Below are 27,991 nucleotides of genomic sequence, written 5' to 3'. Positions count from 1 at the left end.
TGTGTGTGTTATTTTGTGTGTCGTTGTGTGTCAGTGTGTTTCATTGTGTGTCTGTTATTGACTGTCATTGTGTGTGTCGTTGTTTGTGTGTGCGTGTGGTTGTGTGTCATTGTGTGGTTTGTGTGTGTGATGGAGTGGTGGTAAGTCTCCTCCTGGTCCAGCAGAAAGTCCCGTGTGTAACATTGTGTGATTGCTGAGTAAAGTCCAGTGTGTAACTTTGTCCACTTCATCCTCGGCCATGACCTTTGACCTTGTGTAGACGCCACTCATTCCCGCTCACCTTCTCCTCCCGCAGGAAGTGGTGACGACCCTCCCTGGCCACGCCGCCACGCACAACTTAGCCTAAACGGCGTCTCCCCGCCTTTTGCCTCCTGCTGCCTCCACCCAAGACGCGCTCCAGAATGCCAGCGTCGGCCCCCCTGCTGGCCCCCCTGCTGGCCCCCCTGCTGGCCCCCCTGCTGGCCCTCTGGCTCCTGGCGCTGCCCGCCGGCGCCCAGACCTTGGCCAGCTTCCGGCCGGAGCGGCGTGACTGGCACCTCAACCACCTGACGGTGCACCAGGACACGGGGGCGGTCTACCTGGGCGCCGTCAACCGCGTCTACAAGCTGTCGGGCAACCTGACGCTGCTGGTGTCGCACGACACGGGCCCCGAGGACGACAACAAGGCGTGCTACCCGCCGCTCATCGTGCAGCCGTGCTCGGAGCCGCTGGCGCCCACCGACAACGTCAACAAGCTGCTGCTGGTGGATTCCTCGCAGAAGCGTCTGCTGGCGTGCGGCAGCCTCTACCAGGGCGTGTGCAAGCTGCTGCGCCTGGACGACCTCTTCATCCTGGTGGAGCCCTCGCACAAGAAGGAGCACTACCTGTCCAGCGTCAACCAGACGGGCACCATGTACGGCGTCATCGTGCCCGCGCAGGGCCAGGACGCCACGCTCTTCATCGGCACGGCGGTGGACGGCAAGCAGGATTACTTCCCCACCGTCTCCAGCCGGAAGCTCCCCCGCGACCCGGAGTCGTCCGCCATGCTGGACTACGAGCTGCACACCGACTTCGTGTCGTCGCTCATCAAGATCCCGTCCGACACGCTGGCGCTGGTGGCCCACTTCGACATCTACTACGTGTACGGCTTCGCCAGCGGCGCCTTCGTCTACTTCCTGACCGTGCAGCCCGAGACGCCGGAGAACGGCATGTCGTCCGGCGGCTCGGCCGGCGATCTCTTCTACACCTCGCGCATCGTCCGCCTCTGCCGGGACGACCGCAAGTTCCACTCCTACGTCTCGCTGCCCATCGGCTGCGTGAAGAACGGCGTGGAGTACCGCCTGCTGCAGGCCGCCTACCTGGGCAAGCCGGGCCGCGTGCTGGCCGCCTCGCTTCACGTGGGCGCGCAAGACGACGTGCTCTTCGCCGTCTTCTCCAAGGGGCAGAAGCAGTTCCACCGGCCGCCCGACGACTCGGCGCTCTGCGCCTTCACCATCCGCGACATCAACGCGCGCATCAAGGAGCGCCTGCAGTCGTGCTACCAGGGCGAGGGACACCTGGAGCTCAACTGGCTGCTGGGGAAGGACGTGCAGTGCACCAAAGCGGTGAGTCGCACCCGCGCCACGGTCTTGCCGTCGTCTATTTATGGAACTGATTTTTTTTGCATTTGAATTTTGTGAACTTCATTTTAGTGTAAAAAATTCACGGTACGAAAATTCAGTGTATACAAATTAACTGTAAAAAAAATTCAGTTTATGAAAATTCTGTGTAAGAAAATTGTGTAAAAAAATTCTGTGTAAAAAAATGTAGTGTATAAAAATTTTGTGTAAAAAAATTAGTTGTATAAAAATTCAGTGTATAAAAATTGAGTATAAAAAAATTAATTGTAAAAAAATTAATTGTAAAAAAATTCAGTGTATAAAAATTCAGTGTATATAAATGAATTGTAAAAAAATGTCAGTGTACACAAAAAGTATATAAAAATGTATTGTAAAAATATTCATTGTAAAAGTTTGTGTTCAAAAATTAAGTATATACAAATTATGTGTAAAAAAAATCATTGTAAAAAATGACTGTAAAAAAATTCAGTGTACAAAAAGTAATTGTAAAAAAAAGAACTGTAAAAAAGTGTAAAAAAAAATATTGTAAAAAAATTCAGTGTTCAAAAATTCATTGTAAAAAAAAAAAGTCAATGTACAAAATATAAGTATATAAAAATTCTGTGTAAAAAAAAAAAAAGGGTAAAAAAATGACTGTACAAAAATGTATTGTAAAAAAATTATGTGTTCAAAAATGAATTGTAAAAAAAATTCAGTGTACAAAAATTTAGTATATAAAAATTCTGTGTAAAATTTATTTTTTTAAAAAGTGTAAAAAAAAATGCATGTACAAAATTCAGTGTAAAAAAATTATGTGTTGAAAAAGTAATTTAAAAAAAATTCAGTGTACAAAAATTAAGTATATAAAAATTGCTTGTAAAAAAAAGTAATTAATTGTATACAAATTACTGTAAAAAAATTCAGTGTACAAAAACTAATTGAAAAAAAAAGAACTATAAAAAAGTGTAGGAAAATCTTTGTGAAAAAATTCAGTGTAAAAAATGTATTGTAAAAAAATTCAGTGTTCAAAAATTCATTGTAAAAAAAAAAAGGCAATGTACAAAATATAAGTATATAAAAATTCTGTGTAAAAAAAAACAAAAATGTGTAAAAAAATGACTGTACAAAAATGTATTGTAAAAAAATTATGTGTTCAAGAATTAATTGTAAAAAAAATTCAGTGCACAAAAATTTAGTATATAAAAATTCTGTGTAAAAAATAAATAAAAAAGTGTAAAAAAAAATGCATGTACAAAATTCAGTGTACAAAAATGTATCCAAAAAGTAATTTAAAAAAAAATTCAGTGTACAAAAATTAAGTATATAAAAATTGCTTGTAAAAAAAAGTAATTAATTGTATACAAATTACTGTAAAAAAAATTCAGTGTACAAAAATTAATTGTAAAAAAAAGAACTGTAAAAAAGTGTAAAAAAATCTTTGTGAAAAAATTCAGTGTAAAAAAATGTATTGTAAAAAAATTCAGTGTTCAAAAATTCATTGTAAAAAAAAAGGCAATGTACAAAATATAAGTATATAAAACTTCTGTGTAAAAAAAACAACAAAAATGTGTAAAAAAAATGACTGTACAAAAATGTATTGTAAAAAAATTGTGTTCAAAAATGAATTGTAAAAAAAATTCAGTGTACAAAAATTTAGTATATAAAAATTCTGTGTAAAATTTTTTTTTTTTAAAAGTGTAAAAAAAAATGCATGTACAAAATTCAGTGTACAAAAATGTATTGTAAAAAAATTATGTGTTCAAAAAGTAATTTTAACAAAAATTCAGTGTACAAAAATTAAGTATATAAAAATTGCTTGTAAAAAAAAGTAATTAATATTATACAAATTACTGTAAAAAAAATTCAGTGTACAAAAATTAATTGAAAAAAAAAGAACTGTAAAAAAGTGTAAGAAAATCTTTGTGAAAAAATTCAGTGTAAAAAATGTATTGTAAAAAAATTCAGTGTTCAAAAATTCATTGTAAAAAAAAGGCAATGTACAAAATATAAGTATATAAAACTTCTGAGTAAAAAAAACAACAAAAATGTGTAAAAAAATGACTGTAAAAAAATGTATTGTAAAAAAATTATGTGTTCAAAAATTAATTGTAAAAAAAATTCAGTGTACAAAAATTATTATATAAAAATTTTGTGTAAATTTTTTTTTTTTAAAGTGTAAAAAAAATGCATGTACAAAATTCAGTGTACAAAAATGTATTGTAAAAAAATTATGTGTTCAAAAAGTAATTTTAAAAAAAATTCAGTGTACAAAAATCAAGTATATAAAAATTGCTCGTAAAAAAAAGTAATTAATTGTATACAAATTACTGTAAACAAATTCAGTGTACAAAAATTAATTGTAAAAAAATGTATTGTAAAACTGTTCATTGTAAAAAAGGTCTGCGTATAAAAATTCAGTGTAAAAAAATCTGTGTTCAAAAATTAAGTATATAAAAATTATGTGTAAAAACAATCATTGTAAAAAATGACTGTAAAAAAATTCAGTGTACAAAAATTAATTGTTAAAATTATAACTGTAAAAAGGCGTAAAAAAAAATCTGTGTGAAAAAATTCAATGTAAAAAATGTATTGTAAAAAAATTCAGTGTTCAAAATTTCAATGTAAAAAAAAATTCAGTGTACAAAAATTAAGTATATAAAAATTCCGTGTAAAAAAAATAAAAAATTAATTGTTAAAAAAATGACTGTAAAAAATGTCGGTGTACAAAAATTAATTGTAAAAAAATTAATTGTAAAAAAGGTCTGTGTATAAAATTTCAGTGTAAAAAAAAATCTGTGTGGAAAAATTCAGTGTCCAAAAATTAATTGTAAAAAACAAAAATGCAGTGTACAAAAATTAAGTATATACAAATTCAGTGTAAAAAAAAAAAAAAGTTTAAAAAAATTACTGTAAAAAAATTCTGTGTACAAAAATATTCATTGTAAAATAAGGTCTGTAAATAAAAATTATGTGTAAAAAACAAAACAAAATCTGTGTAAAAAAAATGGATTGTAAAAAAATTCAGTGTTCAAAAACTAATTGTAAAAAAAAAGTCAGTGTACAAAAATTAAGTATATAAAAATCCAGTGTAAATAAAGACAATATGCCATTTTTTGTGGTCCCCTTTATTTAGAAATGTATCGAAATACATTTTGGTACCGGTACCAAAATATTGGTATGAGCCCAACACAAACAGGACGTAACCAGATATTAACAAGTAGACTAATAAGAGTTTTTAGATAGTAAAACTGGAAATGACAAACAAGTTTTTCGCCTCATCCCTCACTTCAAGTGAAGAATGCACAGCATCATCTGCGCACAGATGCGCAGGATTCTCACAGGAATGAGGCACAGACCTTCCTCCGCTGTGCAAAACGATGAGCCTTTTCAACCAATCCTGACATGCTTCTATCGTCATTAATGTGCCAAATAAAATATGGCGATACAGATCGTTATGGCAGGAGGCTGCAATATATATGTACGGCGATATCGATTCCAGGCCGTATCGCTCATCCCTGCCGTGCTCGGAGATGCACCAGAAGGAGGCTTCTAGAGCAATTATGTGATGAAACAAGGCCACTGATGTCTCCTGGTTTCTCTTCATCTCCCAGGAGGATGCTCTCCGCCATGTCTCCTGATGGCTAATAGATATTTTACATTGTTTTAAGTCCGCACGTGTCCCGGGGCTGACCTCTGATCAGCTTCCTTTGTCGCTAATCCTCCAGCCTCAGGCCAACAATTGACCACTTTTATGAAAATCACCCACTTCCTAATTAGCGGCAGGGCGGAGGGGTTTTTATCTCCAACTCCTCCGGGGGCTTCGTTGTCTCCGAGGTGCGAGGGAACTCTGTTGGAACTGGTTTTCATTGAGGGCCACATTAGAGGGCCTCTTGTAACAGGAAATAATTTATATTTGCCTATGAATTTGATTATTTTACATGTACAGTGTTAAAAATATTTACCATTGTTTTTTATGGGAAAAACAAAACTGGCAGCTTAGTTGCCAGACTTTTACTGTAAAATAGATGTTTTAATTTTTTTTTTGTTTTTTTTTTTAATTGTATTTAATTTTAATTTTATTTAATAATTTTATTTTTGTATTTATTTTTAAAAATTTTGTTTTATTATATATATTTTTCCCCCCCAACATATTACTGCAAATTGAAAAGCACTGTTTAATTTTATTTTGGCAACTCAGCTGCCAGTTTGTTTTTTTTACCATAATAAAACGTGATACTGTAATTCCTTTTACAAAAATACACCGTAAAATCATCAACCGCGGATTTTACGGTATAAAAGAAAAAAAAACACCTGACAACTCAGTCGACGGAATTTTACTGTAAAAAAAAAAACATTATTTTTTTTTTTTCAACTGACAAAAACTTCCCTAAATTTTACAGTAAAATCTATTGATCATATTCATGGTGTACAATTTGATGAAAAACTTGCTTCCAAATCATATTTATTTGAATTTTGACCACAAAAGTTACATAACATACAAAGCCCAAAAGCAGTGAAGTCGTCACGTTGTGTAAATGGTAAATAAAAAGAGAATACAACAAATCCTTTTCAACTTATATTCAATTGAATAGACTGCAAAGACAAGATATTTCATGTTCACACTAAGAAACTTTGTTATTTTTTTGCAAATGTGAGCTCATTTGGAATTTGATGCCTGCGACATGTTTCAAAAAAGCTGGCACAAGTGGCAAAAAAGAGTGAGAAAGTTGAGGAATGCTCGTCAAAGACTTATTTGAAACATCCCGCAGGTGAACGGGCTAATTGGGAACAGGTGGGTGCCATGATTGGGTATAAAAGCAGCTTCAGTCGTTCACAAACAAGGACGGGGGCGAGGGTCACCACTTTGTCAACAAATGCCTGAGCAAATTGTTTAAGAACAACATTTCTCAACAAGGAATTTAAGGATTTCACCATCTACGCTCCGTAATATCATCAAAAGATTCAGAGAATGTGGAGAAATCACTGCACGTAAGCCATGATATTACACACCTTGGATCCCTCAGGCGGTACTGCATCAAAAAGCCACATAAGTGTGTAAAGGATATCACCACATGGGCTCAGGAACACTTCAGAAAACCACTGTCAGTAACTACAGTTGCTCGCTACATCTGTAAGTGCAAGTTAAAACTCTACTACGCAAAGCCAAAACCATTTATCAACAACACCCAGAAACGCCGCCGGCTTGGCTGGGCCCGAGCTCATCTAAGATGGACTGATGCAAAGTGGAAAAGTGTTCCGTGGTCTGACGAGTCCACATTTCAAATTGTTTTTGGAAGCTGTGGACCAAAGAGGAAAAGAACCATCCGGACTGTTCTAGGGTGAAAGTGTAAAAGGCAGCATGTGTGATGGTATGGGTGGTGTATTAGTGGCCAAGACATGGGTAACTTACACATCTGTGAAGGCACCATTAATGCTGAAAGGTACATACAGCTTTTGGAGCAATTCAAGCAATGTTATCATGGACGCCCCTGCTTATTTCAGCAAGACAATGCCAGGTCTTTGTAGTAAATGAGTGCGGGTACTAAGACGAATGAGAAGGGAGACTGTTGAACAACTTAAGCTGTACATCAAGCAAGAATGGGAAATAAATCCACTTCAAAAATGTGTCTCCTCAGTTCCCAAACCTTTACTGAGTGTTGTTAAAAGGAAAGGCCATGTAACACACTATTCAAAATGCCTTTTTTGCCATGTGTTGCTGCCATTCAATTCTAAGTTCATGATTATTTGCACACAAAAAAAACCATGAAATATCTTGTCTTTGCAGTCTATTCAATTGAATATGAGTTGAAAAGGATTTGTTGTATTGTCTTTTTATTTACCATTTACACAACGTGACAACTTCACTGCTTTTGGTAATATTTGTTGCAATATTGGACACTATTTTTTTTCCTGTCAAAATGGGAAAAAAACCTAATACCATTGGTAAGAAAATAAGACTATTAAGAACTAAAATATAAGGTATTTTATTGACACGTTATTTCCAGGCCATATAAAATGAGGTGGTGGGTCAAATGTGGCTCGCAGGCCTTGAGTTTGACACCTGAGGCTTGGAGGACGAAACAACTGCCCGTTTTTTTTCCCCAGAATCCCCAAAACCTGCGACATTCCGACACATGACTCAGACCAGGGAGCGGCAGTCAGCGAGGAAAGAAGACATGATTATGGAATAACGCTCCTTAAGACGGTGTTCTAAATCCATCCCATAATGTGGATTAGGGGTCTCTATGGACGCGCTAACAATGTCGGCTCAGCACCAAATCCCCTGTCAAACACACGCTAGGAGCCAGCCTCGTTTATACGTGGGCGCTAACGAGCCGTCTCGTCGACGTCGTTGTTTCGGTCCCAAAAAAAACCAAACCCGTGACAGAAGGATCCCGACACATCAGACACCGTGTTAGCACTCGTGCACATGACCATTGTTGGGCTCTCAAATAATCGTGAACTTAGAATTGAATGGCAGCAACACATTGCAAAAAGGGCATTTTTACCAGTGTGTTACATGGCCTTTCCTTTTAACAACACTCAGTAAAGGTTTGGGAACTGAGGAGACACATTTTTGAAGTGGAATTCTTTCCCATTCTTGCTTGATGTACAGCTTAAGTTGTTCAACAGTCTCCCTTCTCATATTTTAGCCTAATTGTAAAAACAATTCTATGTACAAAAATTAAGTATATAAAGATTCCGTGTAAAAAAAAAAAAAAAGAAATCAGTGTGAAAACATTTATTGCAAAAAAAATAATTGTAAAAAAGGTCTGTGCATACAAATTCAGTATAAAAAAAAAATGTGTGAAAAAATTCAGTGTAAAAAAAAGTATTGTAAAAAAAATTCAGTGTTCAAAAATTAAGTGCAAAAAAAGTCAATGTAGAAAATATAAGTATATAAAAATTCCGTGTAAAAAAAAAAAAAAATGTGGGAAAAAAAATGACTGTAAAAATTAAGTGCAAAAAATCTATTGTAAAAAATTTAGTGTTCAAAAATTCATTGTAAAAAAATTCAGTGTACAAAAATTAAGCATATAAAAATTCTGTGTAAAAAAAAAAAAAAATATTGTAAAAAATGTCAGTGAAAAAAAAAAATCTGTGTGAAAAAATTCAGTGTCCAAAAATTCATTGTAAAAAAAAAAAAATTCAGTGTACAAAAGTTAAGTATATAAAAATTCTGTGTAAAAAAAAAAAAAATTGTGTAAAAAAAAATGACTGTAAAAAATTGAGTGTACAAAAATTAGTTGTAAAAAAAATTGAGTGTACAAAAGTTAAGTATATAAAAATTCCGTGTAAAAAAAAAAAATCAGTGTAAAAAAAAATGACTGTATAAAAATTCGGTGTAAAAAAAAATCTGTGTGAAAAAATTTAGTGTAAAAAAACGTATTGTAAAAATAATTCAGTGTTCAAAAATTAATTGCAAAAAAAGTCAATGTAGAAAATATAAGTATATAAAAATTCCGTGTAAAAAAAAAAAAAGTGTAAAAAAAATGACTGTAAAAATTAAGTGCAAAAAATGTATTGTAAAAAATTTAGTGTTCAAAAATTAATTGTAAAAAAATTCAGTGTACAAAAATTAAGCATATAAAAATTCTGTGTAAAAAAAAAAAATTTTTTTTAAATGTCAGTGTACAAAAATGAATTGTAATCAAAATAATTGTAAAAAAAAAGTCTGTGTATAAAAATTCAGTGGAAATAAAAAATCCGTGTGAAAAAATTCAGTGTCCAAAAATTCATTGTAAAAAAAAAAAAATTCAGTGTACAAAAGTTAAGTATATAAAAATTCTGTGTAAAAAAAAAGAAATTGTGTAAAAAAAATGACTGTAAAAAATTCAGTGTACAAAAATTAATTGTAAAAAAAATTCAGTGTACATAAGTTAAGTATATAAAAATTCCGTGTAAAAAAAAAAAATCAGTGTAAAAAAAAATGACTGTATAAAAATTCAGTGGGAAAAAAAATCTGTGTGAAAAAATTCAGTGTCCAAAAATTCAAAGTAAAAAAAAAAAAATTCAGTGTACAAAAATTAAGTATATAAAAACTCAGTGCAAAAAAATAAAAAATTAAGTTGAAAAAAAAGACTGTAAAAAAATTCAGTGCACAAAATGAATTGTAAAAATATTAATTCTAAAAAATGTCTGTGACTAAAAATTCAGTGTAAAAAAAAATCTGTGTGAAAAAATTCAGCATAAAAAAAATGTATTGTAAAAAAATTCAGTGTTAAAAAAATAATTGTAAAAAAAATTCAGTGTACAAAAATTAAGTATATAAAAATTCAGTGTAAATAAAGACAATAATGCCATTTTGTGTGGTCCCCTTTATTTAGAAAAGTATCGAAATACATTTTGGTACCGGTACCAAAATATTGGTATGGGGCCAACACTAACAAGAAGTAACCAGATTTTAACAAGTAGACTAATAAGAGTTTTCAGATAATAAAACTGGAACTGACAAACAAGTTTTTCGCCTCATCCCTCACTTCAAGTGAAGAATGCACTACCGACCTGAGGATTTCCGAAAGAGACATGGCCAAGACATGGGTAACTTACACATCTGTGAAGGCACCATTAATGCTGAAAGGTACATACAGCTTTTGGAGCAATCCAAGCAATGTTATCATGGACGCCCCTGCTTATTTCAGCAAGACAATGCCAGGTCTTTGTAGTAAAAGAGTGCGGGTACTAGACAAAAGAGAAGGGAGACTGTTGAACAACTTAAGCTGCACATGACCATTGTTGGGCTCTCAAATAATCATGAACTTAGAATTGAATGGCAGCAACACATTGCAAAAAAGGCATTTTGACCAGTGTGTTACATGGCCTTTCCTTTTAACAACACTCAGTAAAGGTTTGGGAACTGAGGAGACACATTTTTGAAGTGGAATTCTTTCCCATTCTTGCTTGATGTACAGCTTAAGTTGTTCAACAGTCTCCCTTCTCATATTTTAGCCTAATTGTAAAAACAATTCTATGTACAAAAATTAAATATATAAAGATTCCGTGTAAAAAAAAAAAAAAAAAAGAAATCAGTGTGAAAAAATTTATTGCAAAAAAAATAATTGTAAAAAAGGTCTGTGCATACAAATTCAGTATAAAAAAAAAAAATCTGTGTGAAAAAATTCCGTGTAAAAAAACGTATTGTAAAAAAAATTCAGTGTTCAAAAATTAATTGCAAAAAAAGTCAATGTAGAAAATATAAGTATATAAAAATTCTGTGTAAAAAAAAAAAAAAATGTGGGAAAAAAATGACTGTAAAAATTAAGTGCAAAAAATGTATTGTAAAAAATTCAGTGTTCAAAAATTCATTGTAAAAAAATTCAGTGTACAAAAATTAAGCATATAAAAATTCTGTGAAAAAAAAAAATTTATTGTAAAAAATGTCAGTGTACAAAAATGAATTGTAATCAAAATAATTGTAAAAAAAAAGTCTGTGTATAAAAATTCAGTGAAAAAAAAAAATCCGTGTGAAAAAATTCAGTGTCCAAAAATTCATTGTAAAAAAAAAAAAAATTCAGTGTACAAAAGTTAAGTATATAAAAATTCCGTGTAAAAAAAAAAAATTGTGTAAAAAAATGACTGTAAAAAATTCAGTGTACAAAAATTAATTGTAAAAAAAAATTCAGTGTACAAAAGTTAAGTATATAAAAATTCCGTGTAAAAAGAAAAAAATCAGTGTAAAAAAAAATGACTGTATAAAAATTCAGTGTGAAAAAACGTATTGTAAAAAAAATTCAGTGTTCAAAAATTAATTGCAAAAAAAGTCAATGTAGAAAATATAAGTATATAAAAATTCCATGTAAAAAAAAAAAAAGTGTAAAAAAAATGACTGTAAAACTTAAGTGCAAAAAATGTATTGTAAAAAATTCAGTGTTCAAAAATTCATTGTAAAAAAATTCAGTGTACAAAAATTAAGCATATAAAAATTCTGTGTAAAAAAAAAAAATATTGTAAAAAATGTCAGTGTACAAAAATGAATTGTAATCAAAATAATTGTAAAAAAAAGTCTGTGTATAAAAATTCAGTGAAAAAAAAAAAATCAGTGTGAAAAAATTCAGTGTCCAAAAATTCATTGTAAAAAAAAAAAAATTCAGTGTACAAAAGTTAAGTATATAAAAATTCTGTGTAAAAAAACAAAAATTGTGTAAAAAAAATGACTGTAAAAAATTCAGTGTACAAAAATTAATTGTAAAAAAAATTCAGTGTACAAAAGTTAAGTATATAAAAATTCCGTGCAAAAAAAAAAAAATCAGTGTAAAAAAAAATGACTGTATAAAAATTCAGTGGGAAAAAAAATCTGTGTGAAAAAATTCAGTGTCCAAAAATTCAAAGTAAAAAAAAAAAATTCAGTGTACAAAAATTAAGTATATAAAAACTCAGTGTAAAAAAAAAAAATTAAGTTGAAAAAAAAGACTGTAAAAAAATTCAGTGCACAAAATGAATTGTAAAAATATTAATTCTAAAAAATGTCTGTGACTAAAAATTCAGTGTAAAAAAAAATCTGTGTGAAAAAATTCAGCATAAAAAAAATGTATTGTAAAAAAATTCAGTGTTCAAAAAATAATTGTAAAAAAAATTCAGTGTACAAAAATTAAGTATATAAAAATTCAGTGTAAATAAAGACAATAATGCCATTTTGTGTGCTCCCATTTATTTAGACAAGTATCGAAATACATTTTGGTACCGGTACCAAAATATTGGTATGGGGCCAACACTAACAAGAAGTAACCAGATATTAACAAGTAGACTAATAAGAGTTTTCAGATAATAAAACCGGAAATGACAAACAAGTTTTTCGCCTCATCCCTCACTTCAAGTGAAGAATGCACTACCGACCTGAGGATTTCCGAAAGAGACATGGCCAAGACATGGGTAACTTACACATCTGTGAAGGCACCATTAATGCTGAAAGGTACATACAGCTTTTGGAGCAATCCAAGCAATGTTATCATGGACGCCCCTGCTTATTTCAGCAAGACAATGCCAGGTCTTTGTAGTAAAAGAGTGCGGGTACTAGACAAAAGAGAAGGGAGACTGTTGAACAACTTAAGCTGCACATGACCATTGTTGGGCTCTCAAATAATCATGAACTTAGAATTGAATGGCAGCAACACATTGCAAAAAAGGCATTTTGACCAGTGTGTTACATGGCCTTTCCTTTTAACAACACTCAGTAAAGGTTTGGGAACTGAGGAGACACATTTTTGAAGTGGAATTCTTTCCCATTCTTGCTTGATGTACAGCTTAAGTTGTTCAACAGTCTCCCTTCTCATATTTTAGCCTAATTGTAAAAACAATTCTATGTACAAAAATTAAATATATAAAGATTCCGTGTAAAAAAAAAAAAAAAAAAGAAATCAGTGTGAAAAAATTTATTGCAAAAAAAATAATTGTAAAAAAGGTCTGTGCATACAAATTCAGTATAAAAAAAAAAAATCTGTGTGAAAAAATTCCGTGTAAAAAAACGTATTGTAAAAAAAATTCAGTGTTCAAAAATTAATTGCAAAAAAAGTCAATGTAGAAAATATAAGTATATAAAAATTCTGTGTAAAAAAAAAAAAAAATGTGGGAAAAAAATGACTGTAAAAATTAAGTGCAAAAAATGTATTGTAAAAAATTCAGTGTTCAAAAATTCATTGTAAAAAAATTCAGTGTACAAAAATTAAGCATATAAAAATTCTGTGAAAAAAAAAAATTTATTGTAAAAAATGTCAGTGTACAAAAATGAATTGTAATCAAAATAATTGTAAAAAAAAAGTCTGTGTATAAAAATTCAGTGAAAAAAAAAAATCCGTGTGAAAAAATTCAGTGTCCAAAAATTCATTGTAAAAAAAAAAAAAATTCAGTGTACAAAAGTTAAGTATATAAAAATTCCGTGTAAAAAAAAAAAATTGTGTAAAAAAATGACTGTAAAAAATTCAGTGTACAAAAATTAATTGTAAAAAAAAATTCAGTGTACAAAAGTTAAGTATATAAAAATTCCGTGTAAAAAGAAAAAAATCAGTGTAAAAAAAAATGACTGTATAAAAATTCAGTGTGAAAAAACGTATTGTAAAAAAAATTCAGTGTTCAAAAATTAATTGCAAAAAAAGTCAATGTAGAAAATATAAGTATATAAAAATTCCATGTAAAAAAAAAAAAAGTGTAAAAAAAATGACTGTAAAACTTAAGTGCAAAAAATGTATTGTAAAAAATTCAGTGTTCAAAAATTCATTGTAAAAAAATTCAGTGTACAAAAATTAAGCATATAAAAATTCTGTGTAAAAAAAAAAAATATTGTAAAAAATGTCAGTGTACAAAAATGAATTGTAATCAAAATAATTGTAAAAAAAAGTCTGTGTATAAAAATTCAGTGAAAAAAAAAAAATTCAGTGTCCAAAAATTCATTGTAAAAAAAAAAAAATTCAGTGTACAAAAGTTAAGTATATAAAAATTCTGTGTAAAAAAACAAAAATTGTGTAAAAAAAATGACTGTAAAAAATTCAGTGTACAAAAATTAATTGTAAAAAAAATTCAGTGTACAAAAGTTAAGTATATAAAAATTCCGTGCAAAAAAAAAAAAATCAGTGTAAAAAAAAATGACTGTATAAAAATTCAGTGGGAAAAAAAATCTGTGTGAAAAAATTCAGTGTCCAAAAATTCAAAGTAAAAAAAAAAAATTCAGTGTACAAAAATTAAGTATATAAAAACTCAGTGTAAAAAAAAAAAATTAAGTTGAAAAAAAAGACTGTAAAAAAATTCAGTGCACAAAATGAATTGTAAAAATATTAATTCTAAAAAATGTCTGTGACTAAAAATTCAGTGTAAAAAAAAATCTGTGTGAAAAAATTCAGCATAAAAAAAATGTATTGTAAAAAAATTCAGTGTTCAAAAAATAATTGTAAAAAAAATTCAGTGTACAAAAATTAAGTATATAAAAATTCAGTGTAAATAAAGACAATAATGCCATTTTGTGTGCTCCCATTTATTTAGACAAGTATCGAAATACATTTTGGTACCGGTACCAAAATATTGGTATGGGGCCAACACTAACAAGAAGTAACCAGATATTAACAAGTAGACTAATAAGAGTTTTCAGATAATAAAACCGGAAATGACAAACAAGTTTTTCGCCTCATCCCTCACTTCAAGTGAAGAATGCACTACCGACCTGAGGATTTCCAAAAGAGACATGGCCAAGACATGGGTAACTTACACATCTGTGAAGGCACCATTAATGCTGAAAGGTACATACAGCTTTTGGAGCAATCCAAGCAATATTATCATGGACGCCCCTGCTTATTTCAGCAAGACAATGCCAGGTCTTTGTAGTAAAAGAGTGCGGGTACTAGACAAAAGAGAAGGGAGACTGTTGAAGAACTTAAGCTGCACATGACCATTGTTGGGCTCTCAAATAATCATGAACTTAGAATTGAATGGCAGCAACACATTGCAAAAAAGGCATTTTGACCAGTGTGTTACATGGCCTTTCCTTTTAACAACACTCAGTAAAGGTTTGGGAACTGAGGAGACACATTTTTGAAGTGGAATTCTTTCCCATTCTTGCTTGATGTACAGCTTAAGTTGTTCAACAGTCTCCCTTCTCATATTTTAGCCTAATTGTAAAAACAATTCTATGTACAAAAATGAGGTATATAAAGATTCCGTGTAAAAAAAAAAAAAAAGAAATCAGTGTGAAAAAATTAATTGTAAAAAAAATAATTGTAAAAAAGGTCTGTGCATACTAATTCAGTATAAAAAAAAATCTGTGTGAAAAAATTCAGTGTAAAAAAACGAATTGTAAAAAAAATTCAGTGTTCAAAAATTAATTGCAAAAAAAGTCAATGTAGAAAATATAAGTATATAAAAATTCAGTGTAAAAAAAAAAAGTGTAAAAAAAATGACTGTAAAAATTAAGTGCAAAAAATGTATTGTAAAAAATTCAGTGTTCAAAAATTCATTGTAAAAAAATTCAGTGTACAAAAATTAAGCATATAAAAATTCTGTGTAAAAAAAAAAATATTGTAAAAAATGTCAGTCTACAAAAATGAATTGTAATCAAAATAATTGTAAAAAAAAAAAAGTCTGTGTATAAAAATTCAGTGAAAAAAAAAATCCGTGTGAAAAAATTCAGTGTCCAAAAATTCATTGTAAAAAAAAAAAATTCAGTGTACAAAAGTTAAGTATATAAAAATTCCGTGTAAAAAAAAAAAATTGTGTAAAAAAAATGACTGTAAAAAATTCAGTGTACAAAAATTAATTGTAAAAAAAATTCAGTGTACAAAAGTTAAGTATATAAAAATTCTGGGAAAAAAAAAAAAAAAATCAGTGTAAAAAAAATGACTGTATAAAAATTCAGTGTGAAAAAAAATCTGTGTGAAAAAATTCAATGTCCAAAAATTCATTGTAAAAAAAAAAAATTCAGTTTACAAAAATTAAGTGTATAAAAATTCCGTGTAAAAAAAAAAAATTAAGTTTAAAAAAAAGACTAAAAAAATTCAGTGTACAAAATGAATTGTAAAAATATTAATTCTAAAAAATATCAGTGACTAAAAATTCAGTGTAAAAAAAAAATCTGTGTGAAAAAATTCAGCATAAAAAAAATGTATTGTAAAAAAATTCAGTGTTCAAAAAATAATTGTAAAAAAAATTCAGTGTACAAAAATTAAGTATATAAAAATTCAGTGTAAATAAAGACAATAATGCCATTTTGTGTGCTCCCATTTATTTAGACAAGTATCGAAATACATTTTGGTACCGGTACCAAAATATTGGTATGGGGCCAACACTAACAAGAAGTAACCAGATATTAACAAGTAGACTAATAAGAGTTTTCAGATAATAACTCTGGAAATGACAAACAAGTTTTTCGCCTCATCCCTCACTTCAAGTGAAGAATGCACTACCGACCTGAGGATTTCCGAAAGAGACATGGGTAACTTACACATCTGTGAAGGCACCATTAACGCTGAAAGGTACATACAGCTTTTGGAGCAATCCAAGCAATGTTATCATGGACGCCCCTGCTTATTTCAGCAAGACAATGCCAGGTCTTTGTAGTAAAAGAGTGCGGATACTAGACAAAAGAGAAGGGAGACTGTTGAACAACTTAAGCTGCACATGACCATTGTTGGGCTCTCAAATAATCCTGAACTTAGAATTTAATGGCAGCAACACATTGCAAAAAGGGCATTTTGACCAGTGTGTTACATGGCCTTTCCTTTTAACAACACTCAGTAAAGGTTTGGGAACTGAGGAGACACATTTTTGAAGTGGAATTATTTCCCATTCCTGCTTGATGTACAGCTTAAGTTGTTCAACAGTCTCCCTTCTCATATTTTAGCCTTCACACATGTTCAATGTCTGGACTACAGGCAGGCCAGTCTAGTACCCGCACTCTTCTACTACAAAAACATGGCATTGTCTTGCTGAAATAAGCAGGGGCGTCCATATGTTGAAACATGTGTTGCTCCAAAAGCTGTATGTACCTTTTCAGCATTAATGGTGCCTTCACAGATGTGTAAGTTACCCATGTCTTGGCCACTAATACACCCCCATACCATCACACATGCTGCCTTTTACACTTTCACCCTAGAACAATCCGGATGTTTCTTTTCCTCTTTGGTCCGGAGGACACGACGTCCATAGTTTCCAAAATCAATTTGAAATGTGGACTCGTCAGACCACAGAACACTTTTCCACTTGGCATCAGTCCATCTTAGATGACCTCGGGCCCAGCGAAGCGTTTCTGGGTGTTGTTGATAAATGGCTTTGGCTTTGCATAGTAGAGTTTTAACTTGCACTTACAGATGTAGCGAGCAACTGTAGTTACTGACGGTGGTTTTATATGTATATATGTCAATATGTACATGTACGTATGTATGTACGTATGTATGTATATATGTACGTATGTATGTATATATGTACGTATGTATATATGTATGTATGTATATATGTATGTATGTATATATGTACGTATGTTTATATGTATGTATGTATATATGTATGTATGTATATATGTATGTATGTATATATGTAGGTATGTATATATGTATGTATGTATATATGTACGTATGTATATATGTACATATGTATGTATGTATGTATGTATGTATGTATGTATATATGTATATATGTATGTACGTATGTATGTATATATGTATGTACGTATGTATGTATATATGTATGTATATACGTACGTACGTATGTATGTATATATGTACGTACGTATGTATGTATATACGTACGTATGTTTGTATATACGTACGTACGTATGTATATACGTACGTATGTATGTATATACGTACGTACGTATGTATATACGTACGTATGTATGTATATACGTACGTATGTATATACGTACGTATGTATGTATATACGTACGTACGTATGTATATACGTACGTATGTATGTATATACGTACGTATGTATGTATATACGTACGTATGTTTGTATATACGTACGTACGTTTGTATATACGTACGTACGTATGTATATACGTACGTACGTATGTATGTACGTATGTACGTATGTATGTACGTATGTATGTATGTACGTATGTATGTATGTACGTATGTACGTATGTATATATGTACGTATGTACGTATGTATGTATGTACGTATGTACGTATGTATGTATGTACGTATGTATATATGTACGTACGTATGTATGTACGTACGTATGTATGTATGTATATATGTACGTACGTATGTATGTATGTATATATGTACGTACGTATGTATGTATATATATGTACATACGTATGTATGTATATATATATGTATGTGTATATATGTTTGTATGTGTGTGTATGTGTATATTTATATGTATGTATGTGTATATGTATGTGTATACATGTATACACATACATACAAGTGGGTAACAACACATACATGTATACATATACATATGTGTGTGTATATATATATATATGTATATATATATATATATATATATAAAAAAAAAAAATATATATATATATATATATATATGCACACACACACACACACACGTGTGTGTGAGGGGGGGGGGGGAGATTTTGCTCCAAACGGCAAGTGTGCGACGTCTAAACGACCTCACAACCAAATGGTGTGTAGCGCCGACCAAGCGCGAAGGCGCGCCTGTTGCTATTGGTTACGTGTGTGTACCCCCTCCAAAACAGCTGCCGCATTTTCCTCCCCCGAGGATTCCCTGAGCGAGCTTTAAATATTTACACCGACACGCCATCCCGTTTTTATAAGCAACCTCGGAGCGCCCTCAAAGGGACGTTGGACGTACACAGACGACTAGTGTCAGCTAGCATGCTAACATTAGCATGCTAACCTTTCGAGCGAGTTTTGAGACCGTTTACCCCGGAGTCATACAACTTGATATGACACTTTGTTAACTTTTAGCATGCTAGCTGGCTAACTTAAGATAGCTAACGTCCCTATTTCCGTAGCCATACGCCTTAGAGCGTGTTAATCGACATGTGAGACGTGCTAACTGTTATCATGCGCACGCTAGCACACATGCTAAATGTTAGCAATTTTATGTAAGCATGCTAACTTTTTCATCTAGTTTAAAAAACAATTTTTCTCCATTTCCGAAGCCATACGCCTTAGAGCCGTGTTAATCGACATGTGAGACGTGCTAACTGTTGTCATGCTCATGTTAGCACACATGCTAAATGTTAGCAATTTTATGTAAGCATGCTAACTTTTTCATCTAGTTTAAAAAAAAAAAAAAATTCTCCATTTCCGAAGCCATACGCCTTAGAGCCGTGTTTAATTGACGTGTGAGACGTGCTAACTGTTGTCATGTTCATGCTAGCACACATGCTAAATGTTAGCAATATTATGTTAGCATGCTAATTTTTTAATCTAATTTAATTTTTTTTTCTCCATTTCCGAAGCCATACGCCTTAGAGCCGTGTTAATCGACATGTGACACATGCTAACTGTTATCATGCGTGCACCAGCACACATGCTAAATTTTAGCAATTTTATGTAAGCATGCTAACTTTTTCATCAAATTTTTTTTTTCCTCTCCATTTCCGAAGCCATACGCCTTAGAGCCGTGTTAATTGATATGTGAGACATGCTAACTGTTGTCATGCTCACGCTAGCACACATGCTAAATGTTAGCAATTTTATATAAGCATGCTAACTTTTTCATCTAATTAAAAAAAAAAAAATCTCCATTTCCGAAGCCATACGCCTTAGAGCCGTGTTAATCGACATGTGACACATGCTAACTGTTATCATGCGCGCGCTAGCACACATGCTAAATGTTAGCAATTTAATGTAAGCATGCTAACTTTTTCATCAACTTTAATTTTTTTTGCTTCATTTCCGTAGCCATACGCCTTAGAGCCGTGTTAATCGATATGTGAGACGTGCTAACTGTTGTCATGCTCACGCTAGTACACATGCTAAATGTTAGCAGTTTTATGTACGCATGCTAACTTTTTCATCTAATTTGACTTTTTTTTCCCTCTCCATTTCCAAAGCCATTCGCCTTAGAGCCGTGTTAATTGATATGTGAGACATGCTAACTGTTGTCATGCTCACGTTAGCACACATGCTAAATGTTAACAATTTAATGTAAGCATGCTAACTTTTTCATCAAGTTAAAAAATGTTTTCTACATTTCCGAAGCCATAGGCCTTGGAGCCGTGTTAATCGACATGTGAGACCTGCCAACTGTTGTCATGCTCACATTAGCACACATGCTAAATGTTAGCAATTTTATGTTAGCATGCTAACGTTTTAGGCTAGCTCATTTTGCACAAAGTACGGGGGCTTCCGGCGACCCCCAGCCAGAAGTCCAGGGCACAGATAGCAGGCCCATCAAAATTTCCGCAGGAATTTTCTAGTTATTATTATTTTCTTTTTTTTAACACAGATTTAAATCTTTGTTTGTCTTTAAAGTAAAAGATGGCTGACATTAAAAAAAAATAAAAAATAATAGAGGATCTTTCAGTAGCATTTTATTCAGTCGTCCTGTCAATAGTAAATCTTTGACGGGTGTTTTTGCAGAACACTTTCAAGTGTTTGTTGTATAGAGGATCTTTGACTAGCCTTTGTGCATCCATCAATCCATGCATTTTCTACCGTTTGTCCCTTTCGCGGTCGCGGGGGGTGCTGGAGCCTAACTCAGTACAGTGCATCTTTAAAAAAAAAACACTCTTGTCAGGGAGAACACAACACATAGAGGATCTTTGACTCAAACGGAGCACAGGGCTCCTGTCCAATAGAGGATCTTTTTAGTGTTTTTTGGTTGGAGTTTTTTTTGCACTATTTCCTGAAAACAGCAAGGTGCTTCTGTCATAAAAAAAACATTTTAGATAACATTTTTAAAGTAGGTACTTAAATACCGCAACATGTTCCTGTCAATAAAGAATATTGGACTAGCACTGCTGCGGTAGATCCATAAAATATAGAGGATCTTTGACGAAATGAGTCTTTAAAAATAGCATATTGCTGTCATAAAGATACAGACAATCTTTGGCTATATTTGTTGTAGCACATTCCTAAATAACATATTTGACTACTAAACAAACAGGAGAATGCTTCTATCTAATATAGGATCTTGGACTACCATTGCTTCAGTAGATCCCTAAAAACAGCAAAAAAAAAATGTGTGTATAGAGGATCTTTGACTCGAATTTAAACGGAGCACAGGGCTCCTGTCCAATAGAGGATCTTGGACTACCATTTCTTCAGTAGATCCCTAAAAACAGCACAAAAAAAATTGTGTATAGAGGATCTTTGACTCGAATTTAAACGGAGCACAGGGCTCCTGTCCAATAGAGGATCTTGGACTACGATTGCTTCAGTAGATCCCTAAAAACAACAAAACCCTTATTTTGTATAGAGGATCTTTGACTCGAACTTAAACGGAGCACAGGGCTCCTGTCCAATAGAGGATCTTGGACTACCATTGCTTCAGTAGATCCCTAAAAACAGCAAAACCCTTATTTTGTATAGAGGATCTTTGACTCGAACTTAAACGGAGCACAGGGCTCCTGTCCAATAGAGGATCTTGGACTACCATTGCTTCAGTAGATCCCTAAAAACAGCAAAAAAAAATGTTGTGTATAGAGGATCTTTGACTCGAATTTAAACGGAGCACAGGGCTCCTGTCCAATAGAGGATCTTGGACTACCATTGCTTTAGTCGATCCCTAAAAACAGCAAAACCCTTATTCTGTATAGAGGATCTTTGACTCGAACTTAAACGGAGCACAGGGCTCCTGTCCAATAGAGGATCTTGGACTACCATTGCTTCAGTAGATCCCTAAAAACAGCAAAACCCTTATTTTGTATAGAGGATCTCTGACTCGAACTTAAACGGAGCACAGGGCTCCTGTCCAATAGAGGATCTTGGACTACCATTGCTTCAGTAGATCCCTAAAAACAGCAAAAAAAAAATTTGTGTATAGAGGATCTTTGACTCGAATTTAAACGGAGCACAGGGCTCCTGTCCAATAGAGGATCTTGGACTACCATTGCTTCAGTAGATCCCTAAAAACAGCAAAACCCCTATTTTGTATAGAGGATCTTTGACTCGAACTTAAACGGAGCACAGGGCTCCTGTCCAATAGAGGATCTTTTTAGTGTTTTGTTTTTTTTTGCACTATTTCCTGAAAACTGCATTAAAAAACACATTTTAGATAACATTTTTAAAGTAGGTACTTAAATACTGCAACATGTTCCTGTCAATAAAGAATATTGGACTAGCACTGCTCCGGTAGATCCATAAAATATAGAGGATCTTTGACAACCAAGTTTTTGAAATGAGTCTTTAAAAATAGCATATTACTCTCATCATAAAGATATAGACAATCTTTGGCTATATTTGTTGTAGCACATTCCTAAATAACATATTTGACTACTAAACAAACAGGAGAATGCTTCTATCCAATATAGGATCTTGGACTACCATTGCTTCAGTAGATCCCTAAAAACAGCAAAAAAAAAATGTGTGTATAGAGGATCTTTGACTCGAATTTAAACGGAGCACAGGGCTCCTGTCCAATAGAGGATCTTGGACTACCATTTCTTCAGTAGATCCCTAAAAACAGCACAAAAAAAAATTGTGTATAGAGGATCTTTGACTCGAATTTAAACGGAGCACAGGGCTCCTGTCCAATAGAGGATCTTGGACTACGATTGCTTCAGTAGATCCCTAAAAACAACAAAACCCTTATTTTGTATAGAGGATCTTTGACTCGAACTTAAACGGAGCACAGGGCTCCTGTCCAATAGAGGATCTTGGACTACCATTGCTTCAGTAGATCCCTAAAAACAGCAAAACCCTTATTTTGTATAGAGGATCTTTGACTCGAACTTAAACGGAGCACAGGGCTCCTGTCCAATAGAGGATCTTGGACTACCATTGCTTCAGTAGATCCCTAAAAACAGCAAAAAAAAATGTTGTGTATAGAGGATCTTTGACTCGAATTTAAACGGAGCACAGGGCTCCTGTCCAATAGAGGATCTTGGACTACCATTGCTTTAGTCGATCCCTAAAAACAGCAAAACCCTTATTCTGTATAGAGGATCTTTGACTCGAACTTAAACGGAGCACAGGGCTCCTGTCCAATAGAGGATCTTGGACTACCATTGCTTCAGTAGATCCCTAAAAACAGCAAAACCCTTATTTTGTATAGAGGATCTCTGACTCGAACTTAAACGGAGCACAGGGCTCCTGTCCAATAGAGGATCTTGGACTACCATTGCTTCAGTAGATCCCTAAAAACAGCAAAAAAAAAATTTGTGTATAGAGGATCTTTGACTCGAATTCAAACGGAGCACAGGGCTCCTGTCCAATAGAGGATCTTGGACTACCATTGCTTCAGTAGATCCCTAAAAACAGCAAAACCCCTATTTTGTATAGAGGATCTTTGACTCGAACTTAAACGGAGCACAGGGCTCCTGTCCAATAGAGGATCTTTTTAGTGTTTTGTTTTTTTTTGCACTATTTCCTGAAAACTGCATTAAAAAAAACATTTTAGATAACATTTTTAAAGTAGGTACTTAAATACTGCAACATGTTCCTGTCAATAAAGAATATTGGACTAGCACTGCTCCGGTAGATCCATAAAATATAGAGGATCTTTGACAACCAAGTTTTTGAAATGAGTCTTTAAAAATAGCATATTACTCTCATCATAAAGATATAGACAATCTTTGGCTATATTTGTTGTAGCACATTCCTAAATAACATATTTGACTACTAAACAAACAGGAGAATGCTTCTATCCAATATAGGATCTTGGACTACCATTGCTTCAGTAGATCCATAAAAACAGCAAAACCCTTTTTTTTGTATAGAGGATCTTTGACTCGAACTTAAACGGAGCACAGGGCTCCTGTCCAATAGAGGATCTTGGACTACCATTGCTTCAGTAGATCCCTAAAAAACAGCAAAACCCCTATTTTGTATAGAGGATCTTTGACTCGAACTTAAACGGAGCACAGGGCTCCTGTCCAATAGAGGATCTTTTTAGTGTTTTTTTTTTTTTGCACTATTTCCTGAAAACTGCATTAAAAAACAACATTTTAGATAACATTTTTAAAGTAGGTACTTAAATACTGCAACATGTTCCTGTCAATAAAGAATATTGGACTAGCACTGCTGCGGTAGATCCATAAAATATAGAGGATCTTTGACGAGCAAGTTTTTGAAATTAGTCTTTAAAAATAGCATATTACTCTCATCATAAAGATATAGACAATCTTTGGCTATATTTGTTGTAGCACATTCCTAGATAACATATTTGACTACTAAACAAACAGGAGAATGCTTCTATCCAATATAGGATCTTGGACTACCATTGCTTCAGTAGATCCCTAAAAACAGCAAAAAAAAAATTTGTGTATAGAGGATCTTTGACTCGAATTTAAACGGAGCACAGGGCTCCTGTCCAATAGAGGATCTTGGACTACCATTGCTTCAGTAGATCCCTAAAAACAGCAAAACCGTTATTTTGTATAGAGGATCTTTGACTCGAACTTAAACGGAGCACAGGGCTCCTGTCCAATAGAGGATCTTTTTAGTTTTTTTGTTTTTTTGCACTATTTCCTGAAAACTGCATTAAAAAACAAACATTTTAGATAACATTTTTAAAGTAGGTACTTGAATACTGCAACATGTTCCTGTCAATAAAGAATATTGGACTAGCACTGCTCCGGTAGGTCCATAAAATATAGAGGATCTTTGACAACCAAGTTTTTGAAATGAGTCTTTAAAAATATCATATTACTCTCATCATAAAGATATAGACAATCTTTGGCTATATTTGTTGTAGCACATTCCTAAAAAACATATTTGACTACTAAACAAACAGGAGAATGCTTCTATCCAATATAGGATCTTGACTACTATTGATTTAGTCGATCCCTAAAAACAGCAAAACCCTTTTTTTTTTGTATAGAGGATCTTTGACTCGAACTTAAACGGAGCACAGGGCTCCTGTCCAATAGAGGATCTTGGACTACCATTGCTTTAGTCGATCCCTAAAAACAGAAAAACCCTTTGTATAGAGGATCTTTGACTCGAACTTAAACGGAGCACAGTGCTCCTGTCCAATAGAGGATCTTTTTAGTGTTTTGTTTTTTTTGCACTATTTCCTAAAAACTGCATTAAAAAAAACATTTTAGATAACATTTTTAAAGTAGGTACTTAAATACTGCAACATGTTCCTGTCAATAAAGAATATTGGACTAGCACTGCTCCGGTAGAGCCATAAAATATAGAGGATCTTTGACGAGCACGTTTTTGAAATGAGTCTTTAAAAATATCATATTACTCTCATCATAAAGATATAGACAATCTTTGGCTATATTTGTTGTAGCACATTCCTAAATAACATATTTGACTACTAAACAAACAGGAGAATGCTTCTATCCAATATAGGATCTTGGACTACTATTGCTTTAGTCGATCCCTAAAAACAACAAAACCCTTATTTTGTATAGAGGATCTTTGACTCGAACTTAAACGGAGCACGGGGCTCCTGTCCAATAGAGGATCTTGGACTACCATTGCTTCAGTAGATCCCTAAAAACAGCAAAACCCTTATTTTGTATAGAGGATCTTTGACTCGAACTTAAACGGAGCACAGGGCTCCTGTCCAATAGAGGATCTTTTTAGTGTTTTTTTTTTTTGTACTATTTCCTGAAAACTGCATTAAAAAAAACATTTTAGATAACATTTTTAAAGTAGGTACTTAAATACTGCAACATGTTCCTGTCAATAAAGAATATTGGACTAGCACTGCTGCGGTAGATCCATAAAATATAGAGGATCTTTGACGAAATGAGTCTTTAAAAATAGCATATTGCTGTCATAAAGATACAGACAATCTTTGGCTATATTTGTTGTAGCACATTCCTAAATAACATATTTGACTACTAAACAAACAGGAGAATGCTTCTATCCAATATAGGATCTTGGACTACTATTGCTTCAGTAGATCCCTAAAAACAGCAAAACCCTTATTTTGTATAGAGGATCTTTGACTCGAGCTTAAACGGAGCACAGGGCTCCTGTCCAATAGAGGATCTTGGACTACCATTGCTTCAGTAGATCCCTAAAAACAGCAAAACCCTTATTCTGTATAGAGGATCTTTGACTCGAACTTAAACGGAGCAAAGGGCTCCTGTCCAATAGAGGATCTTTTTAGTGTTTTGTTTTTTTTGCACTATTTCCTGAAAACTGCATTAAAAAAAACACATTTTAGATAACATTTTTAAAGTAGGTACTTAAATACTGCAACATGTTCCTGTCAATAAAGAATATTGGACTAGGACTGCTGCGGTAGATCCATAAAATATAGAGGATCTTTGACGAGCAAGTTTTTGAAATGAGTCTTTAAAAATATCATATTACTCTCATCATAAAGATATAGACAATCTTTGGCTATATTTGTTGTAGCACATTCCTAAATAACATATTTGACTACTAAACAAACAGGAGAATGCTTCTATCCAATATAGGATCTTGGACTACCATTGCTTCAGTAGATCCCTAAAAACAGCAAAAAAAATTTTTGTTTATAGAGGATCTTTGACTCGAATTTAAACGGAGCACAGGGCTCCTGTCCAATAGAGGATCTTTTCAGTGTTTTTTTTGCACTAGTTCCTGACTGGTCTTGTGGTTCCTGTGCTCGTGTAGCCGGTGCCCATCGACGACTCCTTCTGCGGCCTGGACATCAACCAACCCCTGGGCGGCTCCCAGCTGGTGAGCGGACACACCCTCTACACCGAGACCCGGGACCGCATGACCGCCGTCATCTCCTACGTCTACAACGGCTACTGTGTGGCCTTCGTGGGCACCAAGAGTGGACGTCTGAAGAAGGTCAGTGAGTGTGACTAATCTGTGGATGATACAGGTACCTGGTATCGAATCGATAGCGGTTTTGCCTCCCTTGCTTGGATTAGATAGGTCTGAGGGGATGGTGCAGGATCCAAGTATTTATTCTCTAACAGTCCTTCAATAAGTTGAAGAAAGAGAGTTTTGTTTGACTACTTGATTAGAAAATTTCCAATACAGTACATTTCCTGACTTTTTGGATCATTTTGTTTAGTTTGTTTTTAAAGACGGGAGTTAGATAGTACTTTTACTTTGTACGCCAGCGTGTTTTGGTGCCAAAAAAAATACGATTGCTTCTTCGAGGCACAAGTCGTTTGACGGAAGTCTGGGGAATTGTTTCTTACTTACTATTTTCGAACTAACTAACGGATAGAAATGATGACGGTTATGAGTACTGTTATTGAAATTTGTTAGCTTTTAATCGCATTTTCATCGTCTCATAGCTACTCAGAAACAAAATAACTTTGTCGGCGAACACTTTTTCCATACTTGCTACGAATGTGATCCGTGCCTTTTGAAATGCTGGAGATTTTCAAATAAATCCAAGAAAGACAGTTCTGTTTGACTACTTGATTAGAAAAATTCCATTATAGTAAATTTCCTGATTTTTTTGGCATAATTTTGCTTAGTTTGTTTTTAAAGACGTTAGAAGGTACTTTTACTTTGTACGTCACCGTGTTTTGGTCCTTGCTTGGATTAGATAGGTCTGAGGGGATGGTTCAAGATCCAAGTATTTATTCTCTAACAGTCCTTCAATAAATTGAAGGAAGACAGTTCTGTTTGACTACTTGATTAGACAATTTCCAACACAGTACATTTCCTGACTTTTTGAATCATTTTGTTTAGTTTGTTTTTAAAGACGACGGTTGGTTGTAATTTATTAACTAGATGGTACTTTCTTACGTAATATTTTCGAACTAACAGATAGAAATGACAGTTATGAGTACTAATACGGAATATCTTGTTTTTCGTCAATTAATTTTCCTTTAACTATGTTTTGTTTTCACAAAATAAATAATGTAGTTTATCGACAACTTTGTCAGACGTTAATAACGGCGTAACGGTGAATCCGAAAA

The 27,991-nt window shown here is 33.3% G+C and overlaps 1 protein-coding gene across 1 annotated transcript in view; it reads left to right on the top strand.

Annotated features, from left to right (window-relative positions):
* The window catches only part of LOC133652947 (plexin-A2-like), a 96,707-nt gene extending 69,564 nt beyond the window's left edge, over positions 1 to 27,143 (top strand). Inside the window, exons 2-3 of the mRNA XM_062051904.1 lie at positions 296 to 1,583; positions 26,718 to 27,143. Coding sequence (XP_061907888.1) covers positions 402 to 1,583; positions 26,718 to 26,918 — 1,383 coding nt within the window. The 5' untranslated portion in view covers positions 296 to 401 and the 3' untranslated portion in view covers positions 26,919 to 27,143. The remainder of the gene's footprint in view (positions 1 to 295; positions 1,584 to 26,717) is intronic.
* Positions 27,144 to 27,991: the final 848 nt, after the last annotated feature.

The sequence above is a fragment of the Entelurus aequoreus genome, linkage group LG07, assembly GCF_033978785.1.
Source record: "Entelurus aequoreus isolate RoL-2023_Sb linkage group LG07, RoL_Eaeq_v1.1, whole genome shotgun sequence".
Lineage (NCBI taxonomy): Eukaryota > Metazoa > Chordata > Actinopteri > Syngnathiformes > Syngnathidae > Entelurus > Entelurus aequoreus.
This window is presented reverse-complemented; position numbering and strand designations above follow the sequence as displayed.